Source organism: Cyprinodon variegatus, unplaced genomic scaffold (assembly GCF_000732505.1).
Source record: "Cyprinodon variegatus isolate N-32 unplaced genomic scaffold, C_variegatus-1.0 Scaffold118, whole genome shotgun sequence".
Classification (NCBI taxonomy): Eukaryota; Metazoa; Chordata; class Actinopteri; order Cyprinodontiformes; family Cyprinodontidae; genus Cyprinodon; species Cyprinodon variegatus.
In genome coordinates, this window is record NW_015150571.1 from 1,105,826 (window position 1) to 1,130,801 (window position 24,976).

General features: G+C 36.6%; 1 protein-coding gene across 2 annotated transcripts in view; it reads right to left on the reverse strand.

The window, feature by feature from the left end:
• Positions 1 to 24,976, reverse strand: part of unc13c (unc-13 homolog C (C. elegans)) — a 168,437-nt gene that overhangs the window by 101,619 nt on the left and 41,842 nt on the right. For both annotated transcript variants that reach the window (XM_015375423.1, XM_015375422.1), the window contains exons 10-13: positions 22,104 to 22,245; positions 14,249 to 14,418; positions 9,670 to 9,785; positions 9,353 to 9,516 (exon numbers count right to left, since the gene is read on the reverse strand). In XM_015375423.1, the coding sequence (XP_015230909.1) occupies positions 9,353 to 9,516; positions 9,670 to 9,785; positions 14,249 to 14,418; positions 22,104 to 22,245 (592 nt within the window). The remainder of the gene's footprint in view (positions 1 to 9,352; positions 9,517 to 9,669; positions 9,786 to 14,248; positions 14,419 to 22,103; positions 22,246 to 24,976) is intronic.

A 24,976-nucleotide genomic window follows, 5' to 3' on the forward strand; every position in this document is an offset into this window, starting at 1 on the left:
CGGCAACAAGAAATAATAACTCTACACCTCATACTTACTTAACTCATCATCCCTACTGTGTCAAACATGAGGGTCACAGAATCATTCTGTGGGGATGCTTTGTTTCAGCACCAACGATACAATTCGGTTTATTTATACGGCACCAACATACAACACAAATTATCTAAAGGCATAGTACAGAGAAAATTCAATCCATTCATAAAGTCAGATTGGTAAAAAAAAAATCAGCAAAACCAGCAGATTGTATTAAATCATTGACTTGCAGGCCACATTCCTGTTGAATGAGCAGTAGATGACAGCAGATATTCATTTGTATATTGTTGTTGACTTTAAAGCAAAATCCCTCACAACCAGCATGCATGCAGGGAAAGTGGAGAGGAAAAACTCTCCCTTTAACAGGAAGAAACCTCCAGCATAACCAAGCTTAGAGTGCGTTCACATCGAACCCATTTTAGACGTCAAAGCATCGAATTTGAATGCAAAGTCAATGGCGGGGGCAGCGCTGAGAGGTCGAGCAGGCGTGTACGAACTTTGGGAGCGGCGCATCTCAGCATTCTGGCATCCAAAAATTTGAGTGTTTGACGCTGGAGTTTCATTTAGGATTTGATGTTGCCCCCTGGCAAACAACTATAGTCCCTGATTTCTGTAATGCCATGTCTCTGACTATGGAGGTAACAATGATCAGGGTGGTCTTCTCAGTGGATGTGTCACTGAGTGGAGAAAATCGTTTACACATGCAGACGGGTTAGTGGTGACAAGTGGGCGAAGTTCAAGAACTGCGCTTTCTATTTACCATCACCCAACCATTTTTGATTTCTGGCTGTTCAGGAACTGTTGAAGGAGCACTATGTAGATGTTTCCCTGGACTTGGTCTATCCAAGCTGTTAGCTAATAGGCCTGGTCTAACTCCTGGATGTTCAACAGCTCAAAACCAGAGATATTCAATTAAATTAAATTCAGTTTATTTATATAGTGCCAATTCGCAACACATATAAGCTCAAGGTACTTTACAGGTCAACAGATCATACAGTCATATTGATTAAAAATGTTCTATGTAAGGAAAACCAGTTGATCGCATCGACTCATTGACTCGAAGGCAATCCCTCACACTAAGAATGCTTGTAGCGACAGTGGAGAGGAAAAACTCCCTTTTAACAGGAAGAAACATCCAGCGGAATCAGGCTCAGTGTGAGCGGCCATCTGCCAAGGCCGACTGGGGTTCAGTCGGTCTGATATAACAGATATAACAGAGAGTCAGAAAACAGTTTTCGGAGACAGAGAAGGAGGCCATAGAAGTCAGATGCTAGTGGTAGGCTAGCTGCTGTTTACCATCAGGAATAAAAACAGTGCGAACATGAAAAGTACAGAAGTAGACAATGTATTTAAAAGTGCTTCTGTACAGTTAGTATAACTTCAAGATTTTACTGAAAGAGACTTAAGCTCAAAATTAGAGCCAAAGCAACACCACAGGACACAGGTCTACAACAGTCGAAGCAGGAAGTGATGCAATATGCATTATGAACAGCACCCTGTTCAGGAAGATGGATAAAACTCAACACAGGGCTGTAGTCTATTTGGCAAACTTTCAGCTGGGGAAGGAGTCTTAAGATGGACCCTGAGATAAAGTATTAAGCTTATAGATACTTGATTGAAGCACATAAAGCTGTAACTGCGGTAAAATTTGGTTCTACAAAGTGTGGATTAAATACATCTCCATGCCATATTTTAAAGTAATTTTAAGAACAAAGCATAGTTTTTCTTCCGCGCAAGTGTTTCTGCCTTTTTTGTTTTCACCTATGCTTATAAAATAAAATGAGTTATGTTGTAGCAAAAAATATTACAATCTTCAAGGTGGGTGAATAATTTTTTTAGGCAGAGCATCAAGGAGATGCACTGCCTAATAATGCTGTAGAACTTTATTATTTTCACCTCCAGACCGTTGCCTTTCTAAGGATTAATTTTAATGTTCCGAACAATTACCTTTGCCAGAATAGTTGGAATATAAGTCTTCCTGACTGCACTGTTCATCCAGCAGAAGAGTGTCTTCAACGGCCATAACAAATTGTACCATTAATCAGAGCTGTATAACAAGTGCAGTTAATGACATGACAGTGTAGTGGGGTATATGGAATAATGTGTGACAGTAAACCAAAAGATCAAGGGGTTGAATGCTGAAACCCATCTATTCTGTAAAGAAAATGGTTTCCTTTTTCCTTTATGTCCGTGAAGATTCATTTAGACAACTACGACGTGATGTTTCCTCAAAAATGCTTATTCTACAAACACTTAATCTTATTTCTGTATCTGCTGCCTTTAAACTCTGAGAGATTTAGACCCCCTACTGTTAGAGAGTGGATGGCATTTCTGTGAAGATTATCAGTCATCCTGAGTGCTAAACAAAGCAAAAAGGACATGTTGGGTTTACCAATGGCAAATCCTTTAACTTTCAGGAAGCTGTTTTTATAGCAAATGGGAGTAAGGTGAGTCCTTAGCATCAACCTCATGTGGAGTCATTAGCCCATCAAGGTCATGTGTAAACTGCTGAAATGCAATGTTAAGGTGTAAGAGGAATGCAGCTTCCTGACCAGGAATTTAACGTTTTCTCTGTAAGTCAAAAAACTTAAGTGTTGAAATTTCATTTGTCAAACTGAACAGGCTCTTTTTGGGCAAGTGAATTCAACAGAATTGGATAGTTGGAGCACCTGAAAGAGCTTTTACTACCACTTTTGATTGATCACTGGCCAAGAATGTTAACCTGCCAGCATTAACTTATTGGTCTAAAAATAATTATCTGTGGCTCTTCAAAATAATCCAAGGTTAATGGAGAAACTATTCACTGGTGAAAGGAAGCAGCATGTCGATGAAATAAACAATTGCAGGTCATTCTAGCTGCTATTTTAAGAGCTCAAAAAAATACTGACAAAACTTACTGTATGCAACAGAAAAAGGTGCATGAAAAGGTTGAAAACTCAGCTAACATTTGAGGTATCTGGAAGGTATGGGGTATAGTGTGTTGGTCAACTGTATCGGTCTGGCAAAAAAACTTCTCTCTTTTGCTATTTTTCATTCATTATGTCAACAATATGTCTGACCAGGTGGGACACTATTATTGGTCCATATTCCCAACATCCTGTATCTTCATAGCCACCCCAAACCTGATCTAATTTTCATTGACGATGCCCCAGTGTGACCTAAACTGAGATTATACCATGAAAAAGGAAATGCACATTAGATCAAACGTCAATAAATAAGATGTATTGGTCAATAAAAAAGTTGGTTCCAGGTACATCAACGACTGCCTCTTTTACACAGAAGCCCCTTTCACAACATTTTAAATATGTATTTCATGTATTTCTGTGGATTATTGTAAAAGAACAGACATTGACAGTTTCCAAATTTGATGCAAATCACTGGAGCTTCATCAGAATAGGTGATTGAAACTAGAAAAAAAAGAGAGAAGGTATCACATGACACCATTATTTTTTACAATCAAAAATATGTGTCACCCTGTTGACCACTTAGGTCTAATTTGATTATGTCGATGCTAGAATGATTTTTGAAAGCTAACATGAGTGTAGTTATTGTTAATGTTGTTGTGATTGAGGAAGAGCTGCTCAGAGAGGGTCTTTTCTTGAAAGGTTTTCAATTTAACTAGTTCTTTGTTGTTGTATTTAGAGAACAGTGAGCGAGATTTGCAAGTATATTAAATACACCATACCAAGTAGGAGGAAGGCTGAATTTTGTTCTGCTTTATCCTTTCTTTAACCTTTCTTTAACTTATAACTTTAACAGTTCATCCAGGAATGTCTTTAAAAAATGTCCTTGTTTTGTTATATGTATAAATACCTTGTTTTACAACAGTTATTCTCTAAGCACCCAAATATAAGTCTTCTCTACTTCTGTTGATACCAATTAATGCCAAATCAGCCACATTCTGAATATCAACATTTTTGCTTTAGTAGGTTGTGCTTTATGAATGACTTAAGGGTGCAGACTATTTTAAACTATCACCCTGTCGCATTAAAGGCCTTATAAAATCCCTGCTTACTAATGTTTAAAGATATAGAAGCCAATCTTTAATTTCTGAGTGGATCATCTAAATAAGTGGTCCTCCTAACTGTCGATAATTCTGGTAATACAGTATGTTTACATGTACGTAAGGCTGCCACACATGCTTGTCACGTTACCTATCTGTCGCATGTGCACTTTCAGGCTTATATCTCTGGTGAGCTACGGTTTCAGACACTCCTTGAAGCTCACCTTTCTCACCGCGGTTCTTTGAAAAAGAGAAAAAGTGTCTATGAAGTATATGAGAAGAAAACAAAGGCCTCAGAAGAGGCAGATATGTCCCAGAATGCTTTGATGGGAAAGCTTTCCTTGCAAAGCATTATGGTACTTGCTGTCAAAGCGGCCCGCTGTCGCCATAGGCTGCCGCTACCCGACAGTGGTGACTAATAACAAAGATGCCGCAGGCAAAGCACAGTGGAAAAATGGGGAACTGATCATGTGATCATCTGTCTGAACGGTCAGTTGACTGAGTTCACTATAAAGTCAGTCTTATATAGTGATTAAGGGATTTAGGGGTTGGGGTGGATGTTCGGACACAGTAAGCTTGTATGAGCTATGAGAACAGCTACTTTTAAACAGAGTGCGCACGCGGAGAAATAGGCTCGTGCATGCTCTCACAAGTGCATTATTTTTTTTTAAGTTGAGGGTATGGGTCTTTTAAAACGTTTGAGAAAATCCTCCAAAATACCTTTAATCAATTTCTGTTTGCCCAATAAGAGGGCATATAATATGATAGTTACAGGTAAAGATCAAAATTGTATAGGTAATATGATCAGTGTTTACTTTATTGCGCTGGATAGCATAAACCTTGGTTATGATTCCCTGCAGACACCTAAATATGGTGTATAACATAACTTTGAATGCTTAAATGCAGAAAATATGATGAGTAAAGTAAGATCAGTGTGTTTGTGTTGGGGCTCATTTTTTATACCTATGGAAAATTACATTTACCTCTCACATCATAAGACGAGCAAATATCTAAACTTTATAAAAGCATTTGCATTTAAACTCTTCAATGCATAATGCAGTGCTAGCTTTCAGTGTGTCTTCATATAAATGTTTTAAAACAGTACTGGAAAGCTGGGTACTGGACCAGAAAAAAAAAAGATTTCAAAACTAAGAATATCTTGCACTGTGAGTCATTCTTTTACAAATGCAGAAAGTTATGTGGGGTAACGATTACAGATTCCCTCCACTTTCTGAGAGCAGTCCGTGCACACCCACAAATACACACACAAACACAAATATGTTCTCATTGGAAGGCCTATTTAATTACTCTGCTTTCAGCCTCCAAATTACCCAGCAGCACTTGGAGTTAGGCGAGCTTAGAGAGCAATGCAAGGAGAGTGATGATGGCATCCGCCGAATTCCCATGATGCTTTTAGAGCTGGATCTCTTGAGCCAATTTTCGAGAGGGGATGTATTGTGTAACTCAGTGGCTTCCAAGCTCCATTTTTCAGCAGTGAATGAGAAGCACTGGGAATGTGTTCATGTGGGATATTATGATTTCTGACAGCAGAGAGAAATGAGAAAAAGATATTGGCAAATGAGGAGTAAGGGTTAGGAGTTGGGTGGGAGGTGAGGGCAGCTGGTGAGGAACACTGATAGAGGGAAATGAGAGAAATAGGAAAATGAAGGAGTGCACAATGCCAATCGCTGTGGGTGGGTTGTGAGGGGGGGGAGAAAATTCTCACAGCTGCAGTGATTTATGCTGCCGTCATGTCAGGAGACAGTGGGAGTCAAGGCTTTTTGATGAAAGAAAAATGTAAAGGTAAGGCCTTTCATTCATTCTTGATGAAGCATAATAAATGCTTTGCTGAGAACCACTGAGTCTAAACAAGGTTCAGGCCCGGAGCATTGACTTCACCTAATAAAGCCTGTAATAAGCCCTTTCACCGCTTCACTTCTCTAGACTTAAAGAAGCAAACAATCCCTCACACGGTGCAACACACTGAACGTCACACCGAAACAACTACTTGAAAAACTGCACACCGTTGAATGGTATTGAAATAGGGAAACAGATGATGTACTCTTCTGCTTAAAAACTAGAGGAGTGTTTTTGAAGAAGTAGTTTAAGGTTAAATGCTCATATTCGCTTTAACCTCTATATACGCAAATGCTCTAGAAACAGCATATTCTTTTCCTACATTTACATGAGGAAAAATTATTTAATCTGTTCTCACTCTACAGAAAAGATTGGGAGAAGAATAGTAGGCTGTTATGTTTTTGTTTCATTAATTTACTTGAATGTTTACTGAACTTAAGACTGGACTGGATTTCAGAAAATATTTTGTTGCATTTTTTTATTGACTGCTCTGCTATATGGAGTCTGTCAACTTGTGGCAACCGTTAACAGGTATTCCAGCTCAGTAAAACAGAGCTTGTTTAGTAATTATTTTATTACCCAGAATCTGCATCTGTTTTTTTTTTTCTTTCTATTTGACGTACAAGTTTCTGTTACATTGAAAACAACTTTATTACCACTAATGTTACAGAAAATTAGCTCACCTCCTAGGGTAGTTACTTAATGAGAGATTTTGCTTTATTACAAGGGATTAAAGGTTATTTAAAGCACCTTTAATAGTATGAGCTAAAAGAAGAGCCAATAGCAGGTACGTTTTACAAGAAAGCTTAATAGGTTGATTAATAGTGGTGCTTCTATGAACAGATAGGTAATAACATTCAAGCTCACCATGCATCCACATGTAAGCAAATTGAGGAGGCTTGTATATTTAGATGGACTGTATTGAAGCCTAATCCAAAAATCAACGCAAAAGACTCTTTATCAGCTTCACCTGGAACACCTGCTGACATAGCTCCATCCAGTTTCAGCCAATAGACAACGGACAGCCCCTTCTCCGAAAGCCAATGGTTTCTCAAGATGGTCTTCATTAGGACAGTCCCAGCTTCCCCATTCAGCATATCAGCTGAGCTTTGACCCATTTCCACCCTCACTCTTAAGACTATTCTTAGACGCTCTCAACCTCTGGCTTATTCAACCACCAGTGTCCGGGCCCCGGGGGAAGTCAACTCTAATCCCCTTCCTCAGGTATTCCTCCAAGCTCCTGTCATTTTACACCATCATGTCTTCTGCCAGGGTCCGAGCGCCCTATTTTATTCATGTCAATAAAATCTTTCTAATCACTTCTTTTCTTTGTGTGAGTCTCTCCAGGTTGAATTATGCATGTATACTTAAAAGCACGCATACATAAAAGTTAAGACATTTAATAGACTTAGTTCCTTAACTTTGAGCTAGTGAAAAATAATCTAAAACAAGCTGAATTGTTTCAGAAATTGAATAAAGGTGGCATCATTTAACTGCATAAAATTAAGTCCTTAGTAAAAGTCTGTTTACTGTACTACATGTGTTAATTTGGTAGACTGTCAGAAAAAGTACTTTAGACATAGTTTACCTAAAAAATACTTAATTCATTTTTAAGAGTATTTAAGATTGAATATATACAGTAGATTAAAAGCCTTAAATGTAACTGTTTGGAACAAGAGTTTGTATTAAAATGCTTAATTTTGAAATAAATAAAATCCATTTGTAACAACGTTCTTAAAATAAAAATGCTTCTTTTCTGTATTGTCAACAGTTTTAAGGCTAAGGGCAAAATCCTAAGCTTTAAAAAAACACTATAAACCACTGTAAAGAATATCAACATTCAGAATTATAATTTAAATGAATTAAAGTATCCTTTAAGTTTATATTTTTCTCACATCTTTCCTCTATTTGTATTTTACTCTGATTTGAGGAATGTTCAACAGTGGTACAACAGAATGGATGCCATAAAGCTCTAGGGAAATGACCGAATGCTTCAAATGCTAACAGGCTATTACTGACCTTTGGTCTGATTGTACTTCTTTTAAATGAACAAAGTTAAGGGATTGATATTATATAGACCAAATTTGGGAAACAACAGGCCAGTTTTGTGAAACCTCATTATAAATTTGTCAACGTAAGGGTGAAGGTTGGTTGAGGACCCAAATGCAGAGATGAGGGAGGCAGGGATGAGTACTTGCAGGTTTAACAAAATAAAGGTCAAAAGAAACAAAATCCAAGAGCAGAATACTAGAAACCAAAAACCAGGGGAAAACACACACGATGAGCAAATCAGCAACAGAGCAACAAAACAACAAGAAGCCAGCAATGAGGAACTGCAGAGGTGGTGTATATATAGGGAACAGAACAAAGAATGGGCCAATGAGCTGATATGGAGCAGGTGTGAGTGGAACTAACTAGAAGGAATCTAATGGGGGAGGAAATGGGAACAAAGTGGCAACAGAGTGTGACTCAATACAAAACTACATAAATATAGCACAAAATGGAAAAGAAACCAATGAATAAGAAAACAGAATCGCAGAAAAAAAGTGGAACCGGAAACTTTAAAAACCCCAAAGTCAAAGTGGGAGACATCTCCAAAGACGATAGAGAACGATCAAGCCAAGATCCTGTTGGATCTCCAGATACAGAGGGACCGAATGGTAATGGCAAACCAACCGGACATTGTAGTGGTGGACAAAAAGCAGAGGTAAGATGTTGTGGTTGAGATAGTAATACCAAGTGACTGCAACATCAGGAAAAAATATAATGAAAATCTAGGTAAGTAACAGGGGCTCAGAGAAGAGCTGGAGAACACCTGGATAGTCAAGGTATCAGTGGAGCCCGTGGTCATTGGGGCACTCGAGGCAGTGACCCCCAAACTTGAGGAGAGGTTACAGCGGATCCCTGGAAATACATCAGACATCTTGGTCCAGAAGATACTGCGCAGAACCCTCAAGCTTCCAGGCTTAAAGGACCCGAGCTTGGAGAGATTTCTTTTTAAATATACCTATATATATATATATATGATGGCATTTGTAACATCACCCATTACAGCAAGGTACAGAATCATTATTTTCTAACTACCTCTTTCTTTAAAGTAGAGATTTTTCATGTCTCTTTTTGTTTCAGATAGGAAAAAAAAAATCGACATTTATGGGAGGTCAAGGTAACACTTGATCAGAGAAACAGCCAGAGGGGGAAACAAGGATGTTAATGGGTGCCTGTGATCAATGCGACCAATGATGGTTGGAAGGTATTCCCCACTAACTAACAACTAATCAATCAAACGGACTCAGGTTCTCAATTGTCTTTGCAGCTCCAATTCTGCTGAGGAGACATCTTTACAACTCCTCTGTTCCTTCAGCCCTCCTTCTAACATCCAATTCTCCTCTCCACTCTGCCCAATGAGACAATGACAGATTGATGAGTTAAAAGGCCATAGATCAGGGAGGTACTAACGTCATAGCCTGATAGATGGACTCCACCCCGTATCTCATGGCAAATTCATCCACTATCTCCTGAGACACGTCATCAAAGTAGACCTTCCAGGCGTCGTCCCCTTTCACCTGAGGTATCTTCACTACGCCACTGTTTTTCACTTCAGTCAGATAGTGGAACAGGTTCTGTAGATTCATAGAAGAATAAAGAAAAAGAAAAATTGGGTTTAAAAGTGTGATCATGCCATGATATTTTTGTTTATCATTGCCTAATAATGATTGATCAGAGAAAGAGCTGAATTCAACAGGGACAATGTCACCTCAGAATCGCTTAATTACCTCATGTAAACAAGTGTACTGGCCATGAGGAGGCGCAACATTCTCCTCCCCTTTCATCTCAACGCTGATCTTGAGTCTGATGGCACCAGATACTGCAGATTTGTCAGTTCTCTTATCTGTTGCAGAAGAGAGAGATGAAGAAAGTTACCTGATGTCATTCAAGGTAAACAAAATCACAAACAGGATCTTGTTAATGTAAGGCTTCTGTTTTAAATCACCCAAATGCCCTGTTTTTTAATTCAAAGTTGCATCAATTTAATCTTAGGATTTGATACTACAATACATAATACGACAAAATATAACCAGGACAGCTGCACGTCAAGTCCTTACACCAGGGGTGTGAAAGTGGTTCCAGAAAGGGCCATGGGGCTGCAGGTTTTCTTTCTAACCAAGCAATAGCACACCAGACTCCAGTCATCTTATCAAGTGAGTCCAATCTGAACACGATGACTTGATGAGATGACTGGAGTCTGGTGTGCTATTGCTTGGTTAGAAAGAAAACCTGCAGCCACACGGCCCTTTCTGGAACCACTTTGACACCCCTGCATTGCACATACTCATGCACTCCTTTCGTCCCTCTGCACTGTGCTTTCCTGCTTCCTTTTCATATCACTGCATTTTATACAAGGGGTATTTCAAATTTTTCTAAAGAATTTAAAAAACGTGTAAGTTTTAAATAATTGTGTTATTATCTCAAACCTTTGTATAACACGCGTTTTATTTATTTTGACTGATCTCCACTTACCCAGTTTTCTCAAAATATATGACCCCTGATCAAACCAAAAATAATTCTAATTGGCTTTCTTATGACAGATAAGGAACAGACAGATTTACTGAAACAAAACAACAAGTGTAGAATTTAGAAAACCACTCGAGGCATTAGTTGTACAAAACATTCCATGGCAAAAATACAAATTGATGGCATGCTAAGTGTTAAAATTCTTGTAGTAAAAGGAATGACTGATACCCAAAATCACCAGGCATGAAACAACCAAAAGTACTTAGGTAGGAACTAAACCAACATACAGCACCACATAGGTGTAAGGAAATCATTTTAAATAAAAGAAAAACAGGAAACAAAGTAGATGAGAAAAACAGATTTGCATTAAAACAGTCAGAATGGTCAATTGTAATTAGTGCTGATTAAGTAATCAACACTGAACACACTTTTCAGCACAAGGTTTTACAATGTTGTCAGAATGCTGTTGGCAAAATAAGCTTGTTTCCTCTAGAAGTTCCATATCTGCCGAGCCCTTTTGATGATGCCAGTGGTGCTTTAAGACCACATATGAAGATTAAACACTGGTCTATTTCAAGTAAAGTCTTTGCTAAATTTTGTCTTCATTTAGTGCCAATCCATTACTACATTTCTCACCCTACTCCCCTTTCTTATTGTGCAAAAACATTATGCAAATATGTACCTTTACTTAAGCATATCAGTTCACTTTGGTTGGGAAAAACTGTGCAAAACATGGTCATAAAAACAAAAGTTTCTTAGATATATATAACTGAAATGAATTGTATATTGTTTCCTATAAATTAAGTATAATTATCTCCCTGTTGGCTCTAAACTCTGTTTGGAGTTGTTAACTCTAATGGATTAATCCAATTGAATCAAAATTTATGATATTATGATTTTATGATAGACATGCTGTATGTAGGTTTTCTTACACCACAAAAGCACAGGATGTAGACAATTATGTTTCATTATGAGCCATCCTTGAAGTCCCTGATGGTAAAAGGTTATTTGTTATATAGGAGACCTGGGTTTGAATCATCAGGAAGGGCACAATGTGTAAAAACTCTGTTAGCGATTTGTAATGAATTGCTGTGGCAACCTTTGCATAAGAGAGCAGCCGACAGGAATTATCATCACCATTAGCTGTCAAAATGTTTTATTTAATCTCTTCCCTGTGGGTAAGATTTCCCAATTGGTCAGGTAAAAAAAAAAATAAATCCTGCATGATAAAGAACCATAATGGAAAAAACATTACTGTAGGTACAAAACAATGAAGGCACAAAAATTATTTGCTGCCATTACCCAGGAGACACCATTCTACCATTTTTCAGAAATAAATTGCAATTTTGCTGCTTGGAAAAACGACAGAAACAGTGTCCCTAGTTAGAGAAACGATGGCAACTGCTTAGCAGAAATGTCTCCTTGCAAATATCAGCAAGATTAAAATTCAAGTCTCCCAATGTCATGATCTAAAATCATTAAATGGGATGATGGCATCATAAGCTAAAACATCTCTGCTCACAGCTTTGCAGCTTTAATCTACAGACACTTAGTGTTTTGGGAAGCATGGCAAATATAACGACACAAACAAATCCACAAATGAAGAAGTAAATACACACAGATCCCACAGCTTACATTATCACAACTGTGCGGGCTTGATATGCCCCTTAGACCCTTTCCTCATTAAATGGTGACATATACTCTAAAATAGTTAGTCAAGAGACAGGAAAATGAAAAATAATAGTTTTGAAAAGTGAGTGAGAATAGCACTACAAATGCAAAAGCTCCAAAATGAAGAGGAGCTGAAGAGGCTTAGAGAGGAGGGCAGGTGGAGGGGTGGGCACCCATGACAGCAATGTCCTGTTTAAACATTCATTGTGAACATTTAAAAAGGAGCACAGCAGCAGTGTTGGTTCAGGGGTCACTATAACCACAAATTGCCTCCTTTCAACTGAAGAGGCAAACAAAGAGAGACAGCCCCCAGTCATAGTACTGTAATGGAAGTAGAAGAATTCATTATGATACAGCTTGACCTCATGCAATACTGTGTGCAAAAGAGGAAAAGCAACCACTGATGCTCGAATAGCTAAGCGGGATAATGGTGCATCACAAAATGTTAGGATATCACTGGAAAATGTATTTATTTCAATTCATTCCAAAAGTTAAAGGCACTTATATAGATCAATTGCCCAGTATAAGTTCCTTTTGCTGAAGGATGATGCAACAAAAATACAATAAATCACAAAATGTTCATAAGCAACAATTAACAGGAATTTTATTCAGAAATGTTGTACTGAAAAAGATCTGTAGGTACTGTACACCTTGTAAATTTATTTCTTGATCCGTTTGGATGAATTACTGCACCTACACAGCGCAATATGGAGATTATAGCTGGATCAGATATCGCATGAATGATGCAGATCCTGTATTCTGATCCATCCATATCCATTTTAATTGATTTCATACAGAGCAATAAAGTTACAGCGATCTAGTGACTTTCATGTTATGATTCCAAAACTGATCATATTATTGCAAAGCGCCACAGAGCATCTGGTGATAGTCTATATTTTTTAAATTGTTAGCTTTTTTTTAAGGGGTTTTACTCAAACAGAATGCCTTTACTCACATGGAAAGTTGAACAGTTAATTTATTAAACTTTAGTTTGATTAGTAACATTGGATAAACCATACGTTGACTCAATGTATCGGTCTCGGATTGGATCAGAAGAAAATGGATCTATGCTTGTTATCTACGGTAACTTTTAACTGGAAGACAGTATGGAGTATTGCTCAACTTTTTTAAATAAAATGCAATTCCTGGTCACTATGGAACAGTAACTGTACATCCTCTCTTTCTCAGCCCATTAGAAACTCTTTTGATGGTCTCTAGTTCAGGAGTGGCTAAACAATAAGGTTGTTAAAGTTGAAGCCCATGTACTGGAGGTATCTGAGAGATTGGATTCCATATGCAGACGAAGCCTTTAAATTTCCCCTTTTTTACAATACCCTCAAGGCTGAAGTTATCCACATTTATTTCCATCCACTCAACTCGCCCTCCTGCTAGGCAACCGTAAACAGCTAGCTTCATTTGTAGTGACCCTTGCCTTATGGATTAAAAAAACCATTAAAAATATTTAAAAATCTTTATATAGTTTTATATATCAAATTTTTTCTGGATATTACAAGTTTTCATATAAACTTTATTTTTGGTTTGTTACAGACTAAAATCGTCAAAATTCAAGAAAAGTAAAGGCCTATAAGAGATCAGCTTGTAAAGTCATAAACTGTTTTCACTTTCTACCTTAACAACTGACATTATTTTTAGCATTTTGATAATATTAATATTTTCTTCAATGTTAAAAAAAATGTGAAGGAAGTAAAAAGTATTAATTTATGTAGGTCTAAGCAGTTAATCAGAGAGATATTGGGTGAAAAGTACAATATATTTTGATATATTCTATTTCCATGTTTATTTTCTAAACTTACAATCAGCCTGTCCTTACAAAAAAAAATTATGTAAGTTCCTATTTACCAATGAAACAATCACTTTTAGGTTTTAAAATATGGACAATGTTTTAATTGATTTTTAAGGTTTTCTGTATTGGTAGAAAAAACAATTTAGACTCCTATTTTTAAAAGCCCTGATTTAAAATTTATATCATTAAGTAATTTAACTTAAATAAAACAAATCTGGTGCTGAAATGAGTTATTACCACTGAGTTGGTATTTTTAGGTACAGGATAGATACATCTGTATATACAATGTACTGTGATTTTTTTTTTTTTTTTTATAAATCACACATGTATTTATCAGTAGTTCAGAGTCAAAAAATGTAACATACCCAGATTGTACCAAACATCCATCTCGCCGCTGAGTGTGCGAACCTCAATGATGGTCTGCCCCAGGAAATCGTCTGACTCACGCTTGAAATGTTGTTTCACCCGTGATTTGATGTCATCATCTTCATCCCAAACACGCACCTTTATTCGGTCAGTGGCATTGTGGCATTCGCTGTAAGATGAAACACAATTTCCCTGGTCATCTCAGCCACAAACACAGCAATATAAACTCAGCAGCACCAAGAGTCACAGTTTATCATGGTGTAATAAGCAGAGGAGAGAGAGGCCGTCTCAACTAAATCACAAGGTCAGGTCTGGGCACAAACTGACAGCTTTTTGAGAAGCATAAAAAAAAACAATAACTTTAAAAGCACCCTTTATTGGTCAGCTTTATTTAGAAAACTATTTAGACAGGAAAGTCCTTAAAACGTATTCACACCCCTTGAACTTTATCACATTTTCTTATGTTACAACCAGTGTTGTTTTTGACAGCCATCTTAGATTTAGTCTTAGTTTTAGTCCTCAGGACGAAAACTATTATTAGTTTTAGTCATTATGATATGTGTGATTTTAGTCATTTTTAGTCAACCAAAACTTAAAAATGTTTTAGTCTAGTTTTATGTTACAAAGAAAAGTTAACCTTTATAATTTTGGATAAAAAACAGATTCTTTACCAGACTAACAGCTGTAGCCTAGATTGTACAATAGCTGGGTATAGAATGCTGCCATGCAGTTCTTCATTGCTGTTGGGCAAAAAACTTTGATTTAGAATTCAAATAAACTTTTTATGCATTAATTCCCTACTTTTTGAAAAAGTGTGTCACTAAAGTAGTAAAAATAGCAGATCTAGTTCTGCTATATTGGTTAATATAGCAGGCAGACAAGCTAGCAAAATGTCCAATAAAGGAATGGTTTTAGACACATAAGGTTTCCATCCCAAAGCAAACACTTACTGATCTACTATGAATTATGCATTACACACAGATCAATAAAATCTTCATTGATCCAAACAAGCAAAGAACAAAAACATTCTTCTTTCTAATTTGGCAATTTTGGCTTTATTTCTGAGAATTTACCCCTTGGTCACTGCTCCTCAGGGGTCAAAATAGATTTAAATACACAGGGTTTTGATTGAAAAAAAAATAAAGAGAGACCCTCTATAATTGACTTGTAATGCCATGGCAATCTAGACCTAATTTGAATGAATATGCTAACTAACATGTTGAAATATTTAAAGGAAACAGAGGAAATGTTTTAATAATAATACAAGGAAACGTTCACATCAAATCTAAATAGATAGAAACAAGAAAAAAAACTAAACAGTATGCAAATATAGTATGTATATAATTTAGGGACTCTTTTTGGTAGAAATTAAAGAATGTTTAGCATCACCTCATGAGCTGGAGGAAATAAAATATTGATAGTTAGAGAGGGTTTTTTATGCTTGGCACAGGATGATCAGCCACAGGGTTTATTAAGTAGCGATAGAAGAGCCATACTGCTGAGAGCGAAACCATCAGTGTGGAGAATAGAGTGAAGCAATGCTAAGTGCCCATTTCTGCACAAGCACAAATAGAAGTTTAGTTTGTCAGAGTTCAGTGCGCAGTACCGGTGTTCTGTCTGACACATGAACTATTCTGTATTATTTTCACACCGCTGCTGCTGCCATCACCCATCTGTGCTCATGTAGAATGAGCACCGCTGCACGGCAGGAGGACTGCATGATCAAACAGGACGCAGCAGCAGGCCTGTGACTGCTTGGCAGATTACAGTACAATAAAGCAGTTCAAATGTCTGACCGACCACCCGCTTATTTTTATTTAGTCATTGACAAAAACACACACTAATAACTCAAGTTTTCGACAACAAAGATCCTTGTTTAGCTCGTCAGTTCCTGTAATCGTCATGAAAAAAAAGGAGCGTCAAGTGATTTTGTTACGTCATCGTTGACAAAAACAACACTGGTTACAACCAAAAACCCTCCTGGTAAATCAGAACATCCCCAGGATCATACTGCCACCACTATATTTCAACCTGTCCATAGTTTGTTCAGGGATATTTGCAGTGTTAGATTTTTGCAACACAACATCTTGCATACGGGTTAAATAAAGTTATTGTCTCATTAAAGTTTTAGTCCCACATGACTGGAGTATCTTTTACCTGTTTGCCGTGTTTTCTATATGACTTGTGGAGTTATCTCAATAATAATTATAACAGTTCTTCCTAAAGAACCAACTAGTGCTTCTCTGTAGCTCAGTCAGTTTTTTATTTGTTAAANAAAAAAACTAAACAGTATGCAAATATAGTATGTATATAATTTAGGGACTCTTTTTGGTAGAAATTAAAGAATGTTTAGCATCACCTCATGAGCTGGAGGAAATAAAATATTGATAGTTAGAGAGGGTTTTTTATGCTTGGCACAGGATGATCAGCCACAGGGTTTATTAAGTAGCGATAGAAGAGCCATACTGCTGAGAGCGAAACCATCAGTGTGGAGAATAGAGTGAAGCAAAGCTAAGTGCCCATTTCTGCACAAGCACAAATAGAAGTTTAGTTTGTCAGAGTTCAGTGCGCAGTACCGGTGTTCTGTCTGACACATGAACTATTCTGGATTATTTTCACGCCGCTGCTGCTGCCATCACCCATCTGTGCTCATGTAGAATGAGCACCGCTGCACGGCAGGAGGACTGCATGATCAAACAGGACGCAGCAGCAGGCCTGTGACTGCTTGGCAGATTACAGTACAATAAAGCAACTCAAATGTCTGACCGACCACCCGCTTATTTTTATTTAGTCATTGACAAAAACACACACTAATAACTCAAGTTTTCGACAACAAAGATCCTTGTTTAGCTCGTCAGTTCCTGTAATCGTCATGAAAAAAAAGGAGCGTCAAGTAATTTTGTTACGTCATCGTTGACAAAAACAACACTGGTTACAACCAAAAACCCTCCTGGTAAATCAGAACATCCCCAGGATCATACTGCCACCACTATATTTCAACCTGTCCATAGTTTGTTCAGGGATATTTGCAGTGTTAAATTTTTGCAACACAACATCTTGCATACGGGTTAAATAAAGTTATTGTCTCATTAAAGTTTTAGTCCCACATGACTGGAGTATCTTTTACCTGTTTGCTGTGTTTTCTATATGACTTGTGGAGTTATCTCAATAATAATTATAACAGTTCTTCCTAAAGAACCAACTAGTGCTTCTCTGTAGCTCAGTCAGTTTTTTATTTGTTAAAAACGTGGTTCTTCTTTATAATTATGCACTACTTTGTGGTAGTCTATAATAATAAGATCAAATTAAATAAACTAAAGTTTAAAGATTGTGACTAAATGTCAAAATGTTCTAGGGGTATGAATATAATGTTCAATTCCGTTACACAAGTCTGACTATACTGCCCTTCTGACACCAACTAAGAACATCTTAGGAGAACCGAATTGTCTAAAGCAGACTCAGAAGGGTTTAAGCTTACGTACTTAAGAACTGAAACCAACATATTACATCTTCTACTATTGGCATGTGGTGTTTGACATGCACAATATCTGCAGTGTTTATTTTGAGTAATCTCATTGTAGGGAAAGAGGAGGCTGCTGCAGCACTGTGGCAGGAGTCTCTGCTAAGCACACAGTAATGTATTGCTCTATTAATCTACATCCCTGTAGTAAAAGGAAAGAGTTTTATTACAGCCACCACAGGAGTCTCTTTACAGGCATTGAGCCTTGCCTGCAAACATTCAGAAAATCTCTGTAGTATACAACCAAAAAAGGAATGCAAAACTGACCATCTTCTGTAGACAAAAACTCTCAGTATGACAGGCTACGGGAAGAGTCCATTGCTGGATATGTTAAAAAAAAAAGAAGGAAGATCGGCAAACATAATTACGTTCAAGACGAAGCTTCACTATTCTTGCACCCATCTAGACCAGTAAAATCATGCATTTGTTTTATTTGTTAATTTGTTTTTTTAATTACTGCATTTGAACTAACCTGAAGGGAATAACTAATCAGTGCTGTGCTGGAGATTTAGATAGCAAATGGAGTTGAAGGTAAATTACTTTACACGCAAAGCCTGATAAGGCATTTCATAAAAAAAAAAATCTTGTTTGTCTTTGTCTATACATTTCTTGTTGCATTTTAGTCAACAAAAGCAACATCTATTGAGATCACCATAGCAACCCCTTGAAAGGGAATCGAACGCCTCTGCTTTGGAGATCAAAAAAATGTTCAAAGTTGTTTCCTAGAAACTTGTTTGCAAGATATTAATTTAAAACCCACTTCTTTTAGATAAGAGAGAAAACTAAGCAACCCATTTAACAGCACCCGTACTCTAATAGGTTGCCATGTTGAGAACTACAGAGCAAAATGAAAAGGAATGTGAGAATAATTAATGAACTGTGTTAACTAAACACATATCAATTAAAATGGCCTTATTAAAAAATAAAAAAATGTGCTGTAGATTCAATTCAGAGCCTAAAAAAACATCTTTCTCCATAATGTAAAGGTATTTGGCCTATAGTTGATATACAGCTAGAGAAAATCTGACAAAAATTCAAGAGGAATAAAAAAAACGCTTCATGGATATGGAAATATTAGCCTTCTGAGATGCATTGTATGTCCATGTACAGTTTAGTAAATGCCCTTAATAATTGGTTAGGACTACTGCATCAATGCAACGTGGCAAGGAGACAGTCAGCCTGCGGTTCTGATGAGGTATTAAGGAATCTCAGGTTGCATTAAAGAGGCCTATTTATCATCTCTGACTACAAACATATAATTATTTTTTTAATGTGAAAATAGCATTATTAAGCATTATAAAGCATTATTAATTAAATCAAGCATTATAGGTGATAGAGCTTACTTCATCCTTTTTTGCCTAAAACAATTTTTGCACTTGGTGCCATAGGCACTAATAAACGTTTAATCGTCATCATCATCTACCAGCTGCTCCCAGAAAGGAAACAAGAGCAATGTCAAATATTTTTCACATTACATTCTGTATAAACTCTCAGTCACCAACACGAGCCTAGGAATAGCACTGCTATCATTAGTATCAGCATTAGTAAGGCTGTGTATTCAATCAGCATCCATCAGATTGCTAAGATTTGAAGGCTTCCACAGCTTTAGCACCAACCACTGTGAAAACCAACATTTATATTGTATTCTGAGTGTTACTCCTGTTTTATCTTTCTTGGCATCCAGTATTTTTTTTTCTTTTTTCTTACTTGTTCCTGGACTTTTTCTTTATCTTTTCACACCTCCACTAGTATTGCTAACTTGCTTGACTCCATTGATTCTCTCATAACAGCTGAGACAGAATACATCAAATTATTGCTCCTGGATCCTGATCCTTCACCTTTTGTGGAGTAAGAAATCCATCAAGTGTAGGAAAGGAAGTCCAGACTGCTATGCCAATTTTGGCAAGCCTTAACTATCCAGAACTCACCATGTTCTGAAAAAACATGAGTGCTAGTCAAACAAAAATGAACTATAAAAAAAAACAAAAGTTGCTCAGATGTAGAAAACAGATTGAGCTCTCCATTGCAAAAATTAAAACATGAAGGTAGACACATTTGCTTGTCACAAATGGTAAATGGGAGGCAATAATGCTTTTTTGTTAATTTCCGCAAGGTGTGCTGTGCAAATGTGTTATTTCACACAAGGGATTCTTTTTAGCTCCTTAGCACCAGTGAGGGACCTTGAAATCCCTCCATCCTAAAGGAACTATGATAAGAAGCATACAGAAACCTTTACCTAACTCCCTTCTTATTGCAAACACTATTCATTCAGCATTTATAATGGCAAACACTGAGACACACTTTCGCTAAAGAGTCCTTACCAGTCTTATGTATTCAAAATCAGCCAATGTGTATTCTATCACATTTTCTGGATTACTAATTACCTTAAAATACTCATTTCTGGGACACCAAAATACTATTTGAAACAATAATTTGTGGGCGAGAAATATTAAATTGTGCCAAAAAAAACCTATTTCATGTCTGCAAGCACTGATCTATGTCTACCTACCTATTTATGGCCACAACATATATGATGTGCAGCGGCACCAGATTCAGCTGAGAGGTGGGGAACTTAACAGGGCAGTTATTTGGCTTTGCCCAACAATAACTGCCAGGCGCATGCCCGTTTGTTATGCATTAAAGTTGCTTTCTATCACAATAGAAGCATTTTTGTTTCTTGAAAAACATTTATGGGTTTAGTCTAAAGCTCCTCGCTCACAATTTATATCACAAACACCTGCCGACTGGCAATCATGGTCACTAAAGATACAGGCAGAGGAGATGGAGAATATATATGAAAATATATATAAAATGATTTGGAGGCAAAGTGGCTTCTAGATCATTTCCTGTAGAGCTGAGTCTCATCAAGTCTCAAGTGGTCAGTTTATTTCCAACTGCAGCTGTGCATTTGGCAAACGGGGCTTGTTATGCTGTATTACACATGATCAGCTTACTGATTTGCATCCATTATTTCTATTACTATTTTAATGCTATAATTTGTAACTTTTGTGGTCATTATTCTCAACCTTAGATCTGTGATCTCAGCCTCTGCCCTGACTAGCGTTTATTTTTCAATCTGTTACTCGGTTGCGTAATGGAGTGCATATTTACACATGCGGAAGGCTGACTTTACAGTTGTTCCGTGTGACTAAATGCTTTGTTTTTATTGTTTCCATAGGTTTATATGGATAACATACTGCTCCATCTTTAACCCATTAGTAATAGGCCTAAAGGATGAAGCCTATATGTTATAAAGTATTGATTATGATCGACCAAGAGAAAAGGAGAAGCCATAAAAGCTCTTGGCTTGAAATAAAACGTGATCAGTGCTGCACTGCGCAAAATATGGACTGCATGAGTGCAGAGGTTAAATCCACTTTTTTAAGTCGGAAATTTGAAAAAGAAGATTAGACTGGACCCCCAAATATCTCAAGAACATAAAACTTCTCCTATTGTGATTGAAAGTGAGGAAATTTAATGTATAAAAAATGTTCATCAGCCAGGCAGTTATATCAGGCCAAAGCAAAACAAGTGCCTCATTAAGCCTCCCACTGCTCATACATTATACCAATGTTGTGTGGCCACAAACATGTATGAAGTACGCCATGGAAATGGATCAGGATTTTGTGCCAACATCAAATATATTTTATGCGCACAATTTAATATTTACTGCACACAAATTAAAATTTCCAAGCCACAAAATAGTATATTGTTGCCATAAATTTGTGTTTTGTGGAAAGTTTTTTTTTTTTTTTTTTGTACACGCATCTTATCTGTTTTACTCCAGATATGTAAATTCCCAGAGTCTGTACTCTCCTCCATATTTAGCTATGTCCACTTTTGTCTGAGCCTCTTTGCTCTCCCCATCCCGTTCCCCGCATCTCTTTTCACTTTTCCTGGTCTGGTTCATTCCCACAGGCAGAAATACAGAGACTTCACCAACTCCACTCACTTAAACGACCACCTTAAATGGCCAAATGAGATCATCTAAATCTACAGTGAGGGGAAAAAAGGGGCTGTTGCATGGATGTTATTTAGCAGGGGTTTTATTTATTCATTGATTACGTTAATCAATATTTTTTTAATTTTAAATGAAAACAACTGAATTAATTCAAACTTTTGAGACTGGTATGACAGCTTTTAACAAGCCAGAATGTGTGAGTTGGCCTAATGGGTTTAAGTTTTCAGTTATCTATCTAATTTGAAACTACATTACCCAGAATTCTTTCAGGCCAACTTTCGTTCAATAAATTCAAAGCTTCATTCCAATACAATTTCCAAAATGGCATGCCATATACAGTATATATACACATAAACATATAGAAAGCACTCACAAGTGGAACTTTTCATCCCAAACAGGGTTAAGATTGCCAAAGATGGTTTTGGTCCTGCGTTTGGTCTTCCCCACCTGGACTGTGACATATGGGTCACTGGATCCAGTTTTGTCCTTGGCCTGTAATCCCTGTGCACACATTACTGAACAAAAGACAGGAAGAAATCTTTTCAATACAGCAATCAGCAAATCTATACGAAGTAAGATAATATTTTTAGATATAGAGATTGGATGAGTAGTTAAAAGAGTCAAAAATAAAAGGACACTGGTTGAACCAGAACAACTGGTTTTTCCTAAATGCCAGAGACAATCAATGTTTCCATCACAGCAGAACAGAACCAAAGGCTGTTCTCCATCATGGAATGGTGAGTTGATGCAAAAGATATCTGATGAAATGCAGAGTTCTTGTACTAATGCATAAGTGCTTTTTGATATATCGTTGTTATTATATTTCAGTTGTGTTTAGTAATTACCTGTATGTCATACAACCAAAATTAGAAATGAACACATTGAAATATATATCTGCATGATGTGAATTCATATCAGTTTTTCATTTTTACTTGCATTACTGAAATGAGTCAGTGAATAAACTAATTTACTGAGATGGGTTTGGACAATGAATGCATTGTTTCAAATCAAGCCACATAATTGTAAGTTTTTTAATATGCCAGCTGTGTCTTACTGACCTACAATCCATGTCTGTATGACCCACATACAGTAATCAGTCTACCAGAAAGCAGAAGGGCAAGAATTGCACATTTAGGTTGCTTATGTAACAACCACAATGATTTCCAGCTATTCTGACATGTTTATTTATTAAATACAGTAAAGAATATATGTAAATACGACTATTATATATGCTAAGAACTTTAACATAGCATTTGTCTGATCTACTAAGTATAACTCAGCCACTAATTATTTTATTACTTAAGTATTGATAAGTTATTTTATAGATTAAATCATTTTCATTTACTTTTTTATTCATTATTATGAAATATGTCGATGAAGAGATTGGTAGCAGATAAAATTTTAATAGGATTCTAATAAGCGATAGAATAATATTTAAAATCTAGGCATTTTTGGACAGCAGTAGTGTAGAGAAAAACAATGATTGAAAAACAAACCTGTGCCTTGGTCATCTTGCTAGATAAATGCATATATAAAAAACAAGCAGCCCTTGTTATTTTGTTAAACTTTAATTCATAGTTCACTCTTTCTTTAACTTAAACATTGGGTTAAGGTAGGTTGCAGCCTTATGTACAATCCCACTGCTATAATGTGTAAGTGCTGACTTGGTTCTTTGTTTCAAACAAAGAGCGGTGATTCAGAATAGTAGGCAAAGTAAGGGAAAGACTGTAGTATTTCACTAGCAACATAAAAGGGAAAAAGGACACTGCAGCATTAAATATGCATAAGTTAGTCTAAATTATTCAGGGTACATATATATCATTCAGCACAAAGCTGACAGAAGTTGGGGGAAAGATATAGTGGTTTGGGGGGTCTGCGACCTGCTTGCTTCCAAGTTTCAAATTAAACTCCTTAAAAAAGGTGAAAAAGTGAATCCTGTAAAAACAAAGTGTTAGGATACTAAAAAGAAAAAGGTTGGATTTCCAGCAATCTCAACAAATCAATCCTTTCCACCAAAAAAACGTTCCTTTTTGATAAAGCTTATAGTTAGAGTGACTAAGGCAATCCGAAGCTATGTCTATAGTTATGCTGTGATAGGCTGCTTCATTCTATTAGCTTCTATTGTCCCATTCTGCAGTATTTGTCTGTTAATCCCCTAACTTTATGTTCCCTTTGCTTTTTCTCCTCATTTTACTTTAAAATGATCTGTTCCTGTTTGGCTGTGACTCCATCCTGGAGAGAAATATCAGCTGTGCTGCTGCCATCAACATTTTTGTTTAGAGATGATAGCCTGTTTTTTCATAGTGTTTAGTTCTGTTTCTCTCCTACACATAGATATGACTAAGCCTTTACAGTGACTAACTATATGTGCTCTCCCTCATCCCTTTGAAAAGAAAATTGGCTCAGAGATCATCAGCTTTACTGTTTTTTTTTTCTTAGACAGAGCCAGCTGTGGAGCTAATTTACCATAATCTTTTCAAACATAGAACATATACATTGATTGGTGCTTCTATGCTCCTCCTTTATGTCTGCTTCTGTCTCCTTGAACCCCAGTCGGCCTCAGCAGATGGCCGCTCTTACTGAGCCTGGTTCTGCTGGAGGTTTCTTTCTGTTAAAAAGTTTTCCTTTCCACTGTCCCTTCATGCATGCTTTGTGTGAGGGATTTTGGTCGACAACAAAATGCAAGCAAATACTGTATGTATCGAGTATCTGCTGTTACCACATGCTCATCCAGGAGGACCGTACCCTACAGGTCAATGATCGATGCAATCAGCTTGTTTTAAATTTAAATATTATTTTTTTTACCAATCTGGCTGTATGATCTGGTTGAACTATCTCTGTAAAATGCCTTGAGATGATATGTGTTGTGAATCAGAGCTGTTTAAAAAAACATAATTAAAATTGAACTGAACAACCAGTAATTTTAGGTATGAAGGAGTCATTTATTTAAATAAAAAGGTCAAATATGAAATTCATTGCTAAACCTGTTTGTAATTTTATTTTTCCTATAAATGTATTTCTAATTGTTATAGTTAGATAATAAGGTTATCTGTAAAGTAATAGCCTAATATGATAATTTAAATAAAAAAACTCAAAAAATAAGCAAAATACTTTTTTATTTGATTTATAAATATATTTATACTTTTAACTGTGACAATTCCATTAAACACTAGATAAACAATATGATATTCTATTTGGTTAAAGACTGAAAAAGTAAATCAACAGGTCAATTTATACAGCATTTTG